The sequence below is a fragment of the Alnus glutinosa genome, chromosome 11 (assembly GCF_958979055.1).
Source record: "Alnus glutinosa chromosome 11, dhAlnGlut1.1, whole genome shotgun sequence".
Taxonomy (NCBI): Eukaryota; Viridiplantae; Streptophyta; class Magnoliopsida; order Fagales; family Betulaceae; genus Alnus; species Alnus glutinosa.
The window spans coordinates 3414439-3427335 of NC_084896.1; the positions used below are offsets into that span (position 1 = coordinate 3414439).

The 12897-nt window shown below is 36.7% G+C and overlaps 6 protein-coding genes across 6 annotated transcripts; all 6 read left to right on the plus strand.

Moving 5' to 3' along the window:
- The first annotated feature begins 514 nt into the window (after positions 1 to 514).
- LOC133881849 (auxin-responsive protein SAUR21-like) lies at positions 515 to 1322 on the plus strand. The gene has a single exon (XM_062320894.1). It carries the CDS (start codon positions 601 to 603, stop codon positions 880 to 882), a length of 282 nt encoding a protein of 93 aa, XP_062176878.1. The 5' UTR covers positions 515 to 600; the 3' UTR covers positions 883 to 1322.
- A 1161-nt stretch (positions 1323 to 2483) lies between these two features.
- LOC133881836 (auxin-responsive protein SAUR21-like) lies at positions 2484 to 3029 on the plus strand. Its single transcript, XM_062320882.1, has one exon. It carries the CDS (start codon positions 2587 to 2589, stop codon positions 2890 to 2892), a length of 306 nt encoding a protein of 101 aa, XP_062176866.1. The 5' UTR covers positions 2484 to 2586; the 3' UTR covers positions 2893 to 3029.
- A 1241-nt stretch (positions 3030 to 4270) lies between these two features.
- On the plus strand, positions 4271 to 5599 carry LOC133881825 (auxin-responsive protein SAUR23-like). Its single transcript, XM_062320869.1, has one exon. The coding sequence runs from the start codon at positions 4694 to 4696 to the stop codon at positions 5222 to 5224; it is 531 nt and encodes a 176-aa protein (XP_062176853.1). The 5' UTR covers positions 4271 to 4693; the 3' UTR covers positions 5225 to 5599.
- A 1353-nt stretch (positions 5600 to 6952) lies between these two features.
- On the plus strand, positions 6953 to 7540 carry LOC133881844 (auxin-induced protein 15A-like). The gene has a single exon (XM_062320889.1). It carries the CDS (start codon positions 7036 to 7038, stop codon positions 7336 to 7338), a length of 303 nt encoding a protein of 100 aa, XP_062176873.1. The 5' UTR covers positions 6953 to 7035; the 3' UTR covers positions 7339 to 7540.
- A 1730-nt stretch (positions 7541 to 9270) lies between these two features.
- Positions 9271 to 10104, plus strand: LOC133881841 (auxin-responsive protein SAUR21-like). The gene has a single exon (XM_062320885.1). It carries the CDS (start codon positions 9352 to 9354, stop codon positions 9652 to 9654), a length of 303 nt encoding a protein of 100 aa, XP_062176869.1. The 5' UTR covers positions 9271 to 9351; the 3' UTR covers positions 9655 to 10104.
- Positions 10105 to 11392: 1288 nt separating this feature from the next.
- Positions 11393 to 11958, plus strand: LOC133881840 (auxin-induced protein 15A-like). The gene has a single exon (XM_062320884.1). It carries the CDS (start codon positions 11478 to 11480, stop codon positions 11778 to 11780), a length of 303 nt encoding a protein of 100 aa, XP_062176868.1. The 5' UTR covers positions 11393 to 11477; the 3' UTR covers positions 11781 to 11958.
- The last annotated feature ends 939 nt before the right edge of the window (positions 11959 to 12897 follow it).

The following is a 12897-nucleotide window of genomic DNA, read 5'->3' on the forward strand; positions in this document are numbered from 1 at the left end:
GTAATTGTAGATATCTACTGATTTTTTTGTTTTTTTTGTTTTTTACAGTTTGAAGTGTAATGGTGAGTTTACAGTTCCAAGGTTGTTCATTCTAACATGGTGAAGAAAGTCTGAAGTATATTTCTGTCAAGAAAAAAAAGACCTACATGTCTCAAGCATGTCCTTCCAAGGCTTCCATATCCAATTGTGTCCACAAGAATTGTCCCTGGTTCATATCTGTTTTCTTTTTGATTTCAAGTGGGTCCGTTGTGGTTTGTTCTCCAAGAAAACGATGGTTGGTCATAGACTCATAATGTCCTCCACCAACTATACCGTCTCATTCACTACCAATTTCTCTATGATGATTTTGAGAACATTACCATGTGATCCTTTGAGTGCTTGTTTTTCTGACTAATTCCCACCAGATTGCCTCCACACCACTCACACACATTTCAGAGATTTTCTTAGACAACCTAGCTTCCATCTATAAATACAAACACGATTTAGGCATATTCCACAGCCAAATCATATCCTCAGTATCCTCTTGTAGCAAATATTTCCTTCCTTCTCCAAAGTCATTTGTGAACTACAGCCTCTTCCATAGTCATAATATAAACACAAATGGCTCTTCTGCCTGGTATAATGCACGCTAAGAAGATTGTCTGCAGGTCTGTTTCTGGTCTTGCTAAAAGTGTTCCAAAAGGCTACTTTGCAGTATATGTTGGAGAGGATCAGAAGAAGCGATTTGTGGTACCTACATCATACCTGAATGAGCCTTCATTTCAAGAACTGCTAAGCAAGGTTGAGGAAGAATTTGGGTTTGATCATCCGATGGGTGGTCTCACAATTCCCTGCAGAGAAGACATCTTCATCAGTCTCACTTCTCGCTTAAATGCATTTTAGTGCAGGGCGCACTAGGCTTGATCAACATTTCATCTCTATGGCAGAAGGGGCAGAGCAGGAAATGTCTACCCACATGACAGAAATGACTGAAGTTTCTCAAGAAGATAACAGTTTGGGAATCCATTCGCCCAGGATCATTCCGGTTAAGCATATTTTCCAATGAGTGCAGATGACTCAAGGACCAAGGTCACGATCTATCAGAAGGCCAACGCTGTTCACATTGGAGAAACCCACCAGGAGGAGTTCCAATTCTACAAGCATCTTTTATTTCTAGGCACTGGTAATGGCTCACAATCGAGATGGACATGAAAATTGTGGTCTGTTAAACATGAACTGTTTGACACCATTGACCAAAATCTGTCTCTTCAATTTTGAATTAAGAGATTTGGGTTATTCCATTATTCATTGTAAAATTTTGCATTTTTCTGCAATGAAGTTTAGTAGTAAACTCTCCATGCAAATATATAAAATACAGTACCTTTCTTTCTTACATATAAATTGTTCTCTTTGGCAGAAATGTCATACAAGCTTTCATAATGACTTCGATTGTATAATGCAGAGGAGCTAATGCATTAATATTTGGACATTGGACTTAATTGGATTGCCATTGCATTACATTACCAGCAACCTCATGTGCATAGTCTCGCTATCTGCGACTAGAGTGCCAATTTGATGTCTACCATTTGACAAGGGAAGTGGAATCCTTGCTTGGTCCCTTAATTGACACGAACAAAAAGTGCGGTCCATAATGGAAGACTACACATCATAGAGTATTAAGTCAGGGCCTTTACTCTGACACCATGTTATATCACCACTTATTATGAAAGCTTAAGATGAGAGGAAATAATAAAATTAATCATTTAATTAATATTATAACATAGAGTTTTGTGGTTAAACAAGGACAGGAGATAAGAGATCATTTGTTAACAGACATTGTTGCTGGTTTATATGATCGAAATAGGCCTTGAGTAGACTGTATTCTCATTTCTTAGTTTACATCCTAGGTTTGGTTTGTGGGATGAGAAGCAGGAGGAAGAGATGTTGAAGTCAGTTCATTTGGACAGAGATTATCATCTGAAATTGGGTGAACTGAATCTTGGAAGGGAAATCTGTCACATCCATGGCTTTCTTGAACTTCCCCCTTAGAACCCTCTTCAAAGCTTTACTTCTCCTTTGTAAATATTTTACTTTCCTATTGTAACTGGTCTTTACTATTTCATCTTCCATCCTAGTTATTTATTGTCCCTTCAAAAATGAACATACGCCACCTCATGTCTTAAGTTTGTCCTCTGTCCAATGGTAGCTTAGTTTTTCTCTCATATCAACATGAGTATCCAGCTTTTCTTCCAATCTTTGGCTGGTCCTTCATTGGCTTATCTTGAAAATTGTAGGGCATAGTGTTTATCAACATAATAACACAAAATTTTGCAGGCCAACCTGTGCTGATTAGTTGGCAGACAGAACCATGTGATAGGCTCATTATATGTCCTAATTACATAATCCCAACAAATGCCTCTTGGCCACACACATCGAATTTTAGAGGATTTCCCACATACCATTTTCATCTATAAATACACATCTATCTATGCTTACAACCAACTCAAGCCTTCACACTATTCTCTATTGATAGCTTTTCTTGAAAGAACAAATCCTCTAGGATCTCTTTCTTCATTCTATTATGAAAATACATATAAACACAAAACCATGGGAGTAATTCGTTTGCCAGTTGTTACTCTTGCAAAGCAAATTGTCCGGATGTCTACTTTGACTGCATCTAGAGCAGCTTCAACATCATCAGATGTACCAAGAGGCTTCCTTGCTGTCTATGTTGGAGAAAAGCAGAAACAAAGATTTGTGGTTCCCGTGTCCTACTTAAACCAACCTTCATTTCAAGATTTGCTAAGAAAGGCTGAAGAAGAATTTGGGTTTAATCATCCAATGGGTGGTTTGACTATTCCCTGTAGAGTAGACACTTTCATTGATGTCACTTCTCGCTTGAGTGGCTCATAAGAGAATGCGCTCAATCTACCATTGAGGCAATTTTGTATAGCAGGACACAGACAACATGTTGTAGAACCTTTATTTTTTTTTATTTTTTTTGTCCTTGTTTTCTGCTATTTGGCAGAAAAAAGAATCTTTCCATTTGAAGAAACTGTTAAATAGAATCATTGCAATTTTCTTTTTTATACATTATCAGTGTCTCTTGTTTATTTCTTGTTAAAATATTACTTAAATAATTAAATTTACAATTTCATATTAGCTTAAGCTTTTGGAATAAGTTATGCAGCGATTTACATGGTATAGAGCAAATGCAATGAGTTTGAATTTTAACTCCAAAGTTACGTAGTGATTTACATGGAAATCAAGGCAATTTCATTTGATGACTCTCACAAACCCTAATAACTCTTCTAACAGAGTTCAATGATATCTCAACGTGTGGAGGCCTCCGACACTCTAATGTTTCACTCCCCAAATTTGAAATTTATTTTCCAACTAGATGGGTTGGCATTTGTGACATCAGGTTGGGTGCTAGCACAGGCCAAGTGAAACTTCGGATTTGCATTGGAATTGATAGCTTGTGATCCCAGGTTGGAATGTAGCCCTGGTGATTTTGTAAGGCATGGAAGCTAATGAATGAGATGCTCTGTTATTTCCTTATTAGAATGTTTACATGTATGTGTGATTGTGAGCAAATCTTAGTGATTTGATTACCTTATTTGCATTCACTCCACATACCCATTTCTCCTACAAATAGGTGCTATTTGAATTGTAAAATCATCAAGTCAATAAGAGCATAACGTAGCCCTTAGAAAAATTTCAAGTAGTGGACATAAGCCTCTAAGGCCAAACCACCCCAAACTCCAAAGTCTCTTGTGTCCCTTTTTTCTATTGCTTCCTCTTTTTCTCCACAATTTTTTTTTTTTAAAGAACAATTCTACAGAATTTTCTCCCTTAGTTGGACCGAGTGGTTTATAATTAGAATTGTGTTTTGAAGGAATTAAAAAGCATGAATGACTCAGATGATATTGTCCTTGACGTGATGGTCTAGGAACTTTTTCATCTATATCAGCCATGGTCATCACTTAGCATTCAATCCAATCATTAAAATCACACATCTTAGGCATTTAGTATATATCTTGAAGGTGAAGTCTGTTATAGTTGATCATTGTGGATTATCTAGTAATGGTCCACCAATAGAAACTCCTGCATTGACCAAATAGAATTAAAAACTTTCTTCATCAGATACATAGCTCATTATTGAGAAGTTAGAATCATCTACAACATAACATGCTAGGGTGGTTTTGTTTTCCTATTCAATCATTTTCTTTCCAATTCTTTTGTTTTTTGTATTAAGCAACATCTTCACATGAAGTGATAACTTGTTTGTGTGGAATTTGATATGTACCTGGTCCACATTTTTGTCCCTACTAGTTAATATTTGGTCCAACAGGTCGGTTGGTTTAATCAGAATGGAGTGTAAATAGAGAATGTAGGGCCTGTAGTTTGCTCTGTTATGTGACAGGACATGATTGATGAATAACAACATACAGATTAGAGCATGAAAATTTATGAAACTTAGAGAGGCAAAACCATATGATCCCTCTTGAAAAATGTCCTTTGATGGTCCCCAATGTTAGATCTTCCTTTAAGACTTACTCCAATTGACAATGCTGGCCACATAACATGATAGCTCCACAGGAGGTTCCTCCTAGCCACATCTCTTAACTTCAAGTGTGGTCCCCTTGTAGGTTACCACCCCAGAAATTGTTGGACACAAGGTCTTCAAATTTCCACCAGCACCAAGTTCTCGATGATGAGTTGGAAGACAAAACCATGTGATCCTTCAAATTCCTTTGTCTCTCACCAATACCCACTATACTCATACTCACATTTTCAGAGATTTTCCCATCCCTCCTTTCATCTATATATACACATACATGTTATTCCAACAGCCAAATCAAGTCCACTTATCTCCACTAGTAAACATTTATCCACCTTTTTCTCCAAAGCCGTTTCTGAAGGTCAAGCTTTTACAGAAATGGCTCTTCGAGTTCCTGCTATTATGCATGTTAAGCAGCTTCTCCGCCGGTCCTTTCTAAGCGGCAAAGAAGCAGCTTTCACAACTAAAATTGTTCCAAAAGGTTACTTTGCAGTCTATGTTGGTGAGTACCAGAAGAAGAGATTCATTCTACCTATGTCATACTTAAATGAGCCTTCATTTCAGAAATTGTTAAATGAGGCGGCAGAAGAATTTGGGTTTGATCATCCAATGGGTGGTCTAACAATTCCTTGCAGAGAAGAGGTTCTTACTAATCTCACTTCTCGCTTAAACAGATTGTGATACATGGAGCCGAGATCAATCAGCTAAACAGATTTGTAAACTCATGCACTCCATCTCTTTCTGGAGAAGGAGAAAGTTGGCAAATGCACACTCGGTTGAGAAATTTGCGAAGCAGAAGATACTAAAGTATCTGAAGAACATGCCCATTTGCCTTCACTGTTCAGGCCAAGCAGATTTTCCAGCAGATGTGGAGGGCTCAAGAGGCCACATATTTAAAGGCAATGTGGAGAAGCTCAAGAGACATGATAATGAGTGGTGTTGAGAACAACATTGACGCAAGAATCCATCTTTTCAATATTTAATTAAGAGCATTGGGTTCTTTCACAAATCATTGTAAAATTCTTTTTCTTCTATAACACAAGTTGGGAATCAAAGCTTTCCATGCAAATATTTGCATAGAAGTTCTTTTTAATGTATTGGTTAATGCCTTAGCTCCTTTGTTTCACATTGTAACCTTAAACTATCTATGATAATTGTTAGAATATTAATCTAGCTAAAAGAATTGGGCAAATAAGCTGTTTGTCTGCGTAATATTCAACAATGCAGTTGGAACAAATAGTTTAATTTTAGATCTGCTTTTTTGCTGTAGAAGAGACCCATGGGAGGATTATCAGTAAATGACCTGAGGAATTCTATCTTATGAGGCCGAGGTTGTTACTATCCCTTACTTTGATTATGTTAGAAATGGTGGCTAATATTCATAAGTATAAAGGCCACATGGGCGGAGTTTAGAGGAAAAATTAGCCACTCGTTCCTGTAGACGTAAGCACACTGCCGAACCACATGAACTCTTTGTGTTTTCTCTCTATTTTTCTCTTTACTTTTAACTAAATCGCATAGTCTCGACAATCCTAATAGATTATGAGATCATAACAAAAGTGAACAAAAATGGAGAAAAAAAAGAGAAGAAACTTGTTGTCCCAGGAGTTAGCACCTAAAATATGACATGTCACTGATGATTGTTACAGTTGCTTGTAATAATTTCATCACTTACAATGCAATACTTGTTTGAGATATGTAGGGTTTCTCCAGCTGTGACTACTTGTAGGACATACTTCATGTGATCTCCATGGGGGTTTGTCCTGAAACTCATTGGATAAAGGAAAATTAAGAAAATGTCGGTAAATTAGGTTGGGAGGACATGACTACATTTCCTTTCCTCACCTCAATCCCTGATCTCATGTTTCTGACAGTTGGAAATTTCATTTTCATTTTTAGACACAAATGAATACTTTTTTGCTCCGTTGAGAAAATCTGCAGAGTATTTGTTGATACAGATAACTTTTCTTTTTCCAGCATCCAGATTTCATTGAGGTTAAACTTGTTGTAAAGACACGAGTTAGGTTTGCATGATCTAGGAGATTTTCTCTGGTCCCAACTATATGTCTAACCCTGTCTTTCATAGCTGGAGGTCAGCCAGTTGGTGCAAATTTTTCTACAATCCACATATCTTTGCTTTCAACAAGGTCCCTTGTAGGTTGTTCTCCCAGCAAATGCTTGTGGCTTGTGCTCAGCATGTTCCAAAGTCTCAATCACTACCAATTTCTTCATGATGAGTAGAAAGACATGTCCATGTGATCCTTCAAATGCTATGTCTCTCACCAATCCCACCTGGATCCCTCTTCACCACTCGCTCCACATTTCAGGGACTTAACACACTACTCATCAATAGTTATAAATATGAAGATATCCTTTCACAGCCAGATCAAGTCTTCAGATCCTCTAATATCAAATCCTTGCTTTCTTCTCCCTTTTCAGCTTTCATTTGTGATCTCCACCTTCTTTCTGAGCAATAATACAGATAGATAGAAATGGCTATTCGCTTACCTGGTATTACACATGCTAAGCACATTCTCCGACGGCCAAACTCATTTGCAAAGCAAGCAGCTTCAAGATTTGCTGATGTTCCAAAAGGCTACCTAGCAGTATATGTTGGAGAGAGTGAAAAGAAGCGATTTGTAGTTCCCATATCATTCTTGAACCAGCCTTCATTTCAAGAATTGCTAAACAAAGCTGAGGAGGAATTTGGATTCCATCATCAAATGGGTGGTCTCACAATTCCTTGCAGTGAAGACATCTTCATTGATCTCACTTCTAGCTTACATGAATTCTAATACGTGGCACTAAAATAGAATAGCAGAGACGGTTTTGTAAATCCATGCGTATTCTTTATTTATTCTAGGCAGAAGAAGTGATGGGGGTTGATTACCCACTAAAAATGCTACAAATAGAATTCTTGCAGTTTCTCCAACATTCTCCTAACAAATGTAAAACTGAGATTACCTTTCAGTTTAAATTGATCCTCTTAAGATTCTATGAGCCTTTTTATTTAGTTTAATTTTTCATGTTTTTCTATGGATGATGGTCGATCTATGCAGCTTTCTTATGTAAGCATTTTCAGCGGTTCATTAGAACATTTTTTTTTTGAAGTACTCAGAAAGTTTCTCCATAGTACACAAAACTCAATTAAAACCAAATGATGAAATCATCAAAACTAATTTGAAATTAATTTTCACTCCCCAAATTTGGCATTAAAGTTCACTCCCCAAATTTGAAATTAATTTTCCAACCAGATGGGGTGGCATTTGTGACATCAGGTTGGGTGCTAGAACAGGCCAAGTGAAACTTCGGATTTACATTGGAATTGATATCTTGTGATCCCAGGTTGGAATGTAGCCACGGTAACTTTGTAAGGCATGGAAGCTAATGAATGAGATGCTCTGTTATTTCCTTATTAGAATGTTTACATGTATGTGTGATTGTAAGCAAATCTTAGTGATTTGATTACTTTATTTGCATTCACTCCACATACCACATTTCTCCTATAAATAAGTGCTATTTGAATTGTAAAATCATCAGGTGAATAAGAGCATAACGTAGCCCTTAGAAAAATTACAAGTAGTGGACATAAGCCTCTAAGGTCAAACCACCCCAAAGTCTCTTGTGTCCCTTTTTTTTTTTCTATTGCTTCCGCTTTTTCTCCGCAATTTTTTTTTTTTTTTTTAAATTTTTTTTAAAGAACAATTCTACAGATTTTCTCCCTTAGTTGGACCTAGTGGTTTATAACTAGAATTGTGTTTTGAAGGAATTAAAAAACATGAATGACTCAGCTGATATTGTCCTTGACGTGATGGTCTAGGAACTTTTTCATCTATATCAGCCATGGTCATCACTTAGCATTCAATCCAATCATTAAAATCACACATCTTAGGCATTTAGTATATATCTTGAAGGTGAAGTCTGTTATAGTTGATCATTGTGGATTATCTGGTAATGGTCCACCAATAGAAACTCCTGCATTGACCAAATAGAATTAAAAACTTTCCTCATCAGATACATAGCTCATTGAGAAGTTAGAATCATCTACAACATAACATGCTAGGGTGGTTTTGTTTTCCTATTCAATCATTTTCTTTCCAATTCTTTTGCTTTTTGTATTAAGCAACATCTTCACATGAAGTGATAACTTGTTTGTGTGGAATTTGATATGTACCTGGTCCACATATTTGTCCCTACTAGTTAATATTTGGTCCAACAGGTCGGTTGGTTTAATCAGAATGGAGTGTAAATAGAGAATGTGGGGTCTGTAGTTTGCTCTGTTATGTGACAGGCCATGATTGATGAATAACAACATACAGATTAGAGCATGAAAATTTATGAAACTTAGAGAGGCAAAACCATATGATCCCTCTTGAAAAATGTCCTTTGATGGTCCCCAATGTTAGATCATCCTTTAAGACTTACTCCAATTGACAATGCTGACCACATAACATGATAACTCCACAGGAGGTTCCTCCTAGCCACATCTCTTAACTTCAAGTGGGGTCCCCTTGTAGGTTACCACCCCAGAAATTGTTGGACATAAGGTCTTCAAATTTCCACCAGCACCAAGTTCTCGATGATGAGTTGGAAGACAAAACCATGTGATCCTTCAAATTCCTTTGTCTCTCACCAATACCCCACTATACTCATACTCACATTTTCAGAGATTTTCGCATCCCTCCTTTCATCTATATATAGCCATACATGTTATTCCAACAGCCAAATCAAGTCCACTTATCTCCACTAGTAAACATTTATCCACCTTTTTCTCCAAAGCCGTTTCTGAGGGTCAAGCTTTTATAGAAATGGCTCTTCGAGTTCCTGCTATTATGCATGTTAAGCAGCTTCTCCGCCGGTCCTTTCTAAGCGGCAAAGAAGCAGCTTTCACAACTAAAATTGTTCCGAAAGGTTACTTTGCAGTCTATGTTGGTGAGTACCAGAAGAAGAGATTCATTCTACCTATGTCATACCTAAATGAGCCTTCATTTCAGAAATTGTTAAATGAGGCGGCAGAAGAATTTGGGTTTGATCATCCAATGGGTGGTCTAACAATTCCTTGCAGAGAAGAGGTTCTTACTGATCTCACTTCTCGCTTAAACAGATTGTGATACATGGAGCCGAGATCAATCATCAAAACAGATTTGTAAACTCATGCACTCCATCTCTTTCTGGAGAAGGAGAAATTTGGCAAATGCACACTCGGTTGAGAAAGTTGCTAAGCAGAAGGTACTGCAGTATCTGAAGAACATGTCCATTTGCCTTCACTGTTCAGGCCAAGCATATTTTCCAGCAGATGTGGAGGGCTCAAGAGGCCACATATTTAAAGGCAATGTGGAGAAGCTCAAGAGACATGATAATGAGTAGTGTCGAGAACACCATTGACCCAAGAATCCATCTTTTCAATATTGAATTAAGAGCATTGGGTTCTTTCACAAATCATTGTAAAATTCTTTTTCTTCTTTAACAAAAGTTGGGAATCAAAGCTTTCCATGCAAATATTTTGCTTAGAAGTTCTTTTTAATGTATTGGTTAATGCCTTAGCTCCTTTGTTTCACATTGTAACCGTAAACTATCGATGATAGTTGTTAGAATATTAATCTAGCTAAAAGAATTGAGCTAGTAAGTTGTTTGTCAGCGTAATATTCAACAATGCAGTTGAAACAAATAGTTTAATTTTAGATGTGCTGTTTTGCTGAAGAAGAGATCCTTGGGAGGATTATCAATAAATGACAAGAGGAATTCTATCTTAAGAGGCCGAGGTTGTTACTATCCCTTACTTTGATTATGTTAGAAATGGCGGCTAATATTCAGAAGTATGAAGGCCACATGGGCGGAGTTTAGAGGAAAAATTAGCCACTCGTTCCTATAAGCACATTGCCGAATCACATGAACTCTTTGTGTTTTCTCTCTATTTTCTCTTTACTTTTAACTAAATCGCATAGTCTCGACAATCCTAACAGATTATGAGATCATAACAAAAGTGAACAAAAATGGAGAAAAAGAAGAGAAGAAACTTGTTGTCCCAATAGTCAGCACCTAAAATTTGACATGTCTACTGATGATTGTTACAGTTGCTTGCAATAATTTCATCACTTACAATGCAATACTTGTTTGAGATATGTAGGGTTGCTCCAGCTATGAATACTTGTAGGACATACTTCATGTGCTCTCCATGGGGGTTTGTCCTCAAACTCATTAGATAAAGGAAAATTAAGAAAATGTCGGTAAATTAGGTTGTGAGGCAATGACTACATTTCCTTTCCTCACCTCAATCCCTGATCATCAATGTATTCTCATGTTTCTAACAATTGGAAATTTCATTTTCATTTTCATTTTTAAACACAAATCAATATTTCTTTACTCCGTTGAGAAAATCTGCAGAGTATTTGCTGATACAGATAACTTTTCTTTTTCCAGCATCCAAATTTCATTGAGGTTAAACTTGTTGTAGAGATACGAGTTAGGTTTGCGTGATCTTGGAGAATTTCTCTGGTCCCAACTATATGTCTAACCCTGTCTTTCATAGCGGGAGGTCAGCCAGTTGGTGCAAATTTTTCTCCAATCCACATATCTTTGCTTTCAACAAGGGTCCCTTGTAGGTTGTTCTCCCAGCAAATGCTTGTGGCTTGTACTCAGCGTGTTCCAAAGTCTCAATCACTACCAATTTCTTCATGATGAGTAGAAGGACAGGTCCATGTGATCCTTCAAATGCTATGTCTCTCACCAACCCCACCTGGATCCCTCTACACCACTCGCTCCACATTTCAGGGACTTAACACACTACTCATCTATAGTTATAAATATGAAGATAACCTTTCACAGCCAGATCAAGTCTTGATCCTCTGATATCAAATCCTTACTTTCTTCTCCCTTTTCAGCTTTCATTTGTGATCTCCACCTTCCTTTTGAGCAATAATACAGATAGATAGAAATGGCTTTTCGCTTACCTGGTATTGCACATGCTAAGCACATTCTCCGCCGGTCAAACTCATTTGCAAAGCAAGCAGCTTCAAGATTTGCTGATGTTCCAAAAGGCTACCTAGCAGTATATGTTGGAGAGAGTGAAAAGAAGCGATTTGTAGTTCCCATATCATTCTTGAACCAGCCTTCATTTCAAGAATTGCTAAACAAGGCTGAGGAGGAATTTGGATTCCATCATCCAATGGGTGGTCTCACAATTCCTTGCAGTGAAGACATCTTCATTGATCTCACTTCTAGCTTACATGAATTCTGATACGCAGCACTAACATAGAATAGCAGAGACAGTTTTGTAAATCCGTGCGTATTCTATATTTATTCCTTGGTAGAACAAGTGATGTGGTTGATTAACCACTAAAAATGCTACAAATAGAATTCTTGCAGTTTCTCTAACATTGTCCTTACAAATGTAAAACTGAGATTACCTTTTAGTTTAAATTGACTCTCTTAAGATTCTATGATATTTCTAAGCCCTTCTATTTAATTTAATTTTGCATGCTTTTCTATGGATGATAGTCATTTTCAGCGGTTCATTAGAACATTTTTTTTTTTTAATTACTCAGAAAGTTTCTCCATAGTACACAAAATTCAATTAAAACCAAATGATGAAATCATTAAAACTGAGCCAGGTTTTGGTTTGCACCACATCCAATCAAAAAGAAATTAGAACTTTAGTGTCTATCAATTTTGTGTTAGGAAGCTGTTTCGAAATTCTATTTATTTATTGGCTTATCAAAAGGCTAAACTTTAGGCTTATGGATTACTCAACTTTGATCAGTAACTGTTAAATGCTATAAAGTCAATTGATAACTTAAGGAAAACTTGTGTTTCAGAACAGACTCCACCTCAATTTCAGAGATTAGTCTGGACCCGAGTTATATATTCTTGTGAAGAAATTATGCACAAGAAATATGTTATTGGGGACCAAATTAGACTCTCGTATGACATGCCTTTAGGATAAATAGTTACCAATTTTTAAGGATGCATGATCTTTTTGTTTTATACTAGAGATTTATGATTTATTCCTGTTTTAAGGGAAGGAAAGGCAACCTCATTGTGCAACCCAAAGAAATTTACCTACCTGTTGTAGGATGATTCAAAGTTTAACTTGGGTCATTTCTTCTCAGCATAATATTATTTGCACACCTCCTATGCAAATCTATTGCACATGTTTCTTGTTTATTCCTTTGATTTTGAATTAACGTATTAACAAATGCTATAATTGGATGTGGTATCAAAGAAAAAATAAACGAGAGCCACACACAAGATACGCAGATAATCTTTTCACCCAGTTAAAAAATAACTGAGAACAAAAAATAAGGATCCATGAGAAAATTTGAGGAAAAATATAAATGAACAAGTTAAAGTTTTGA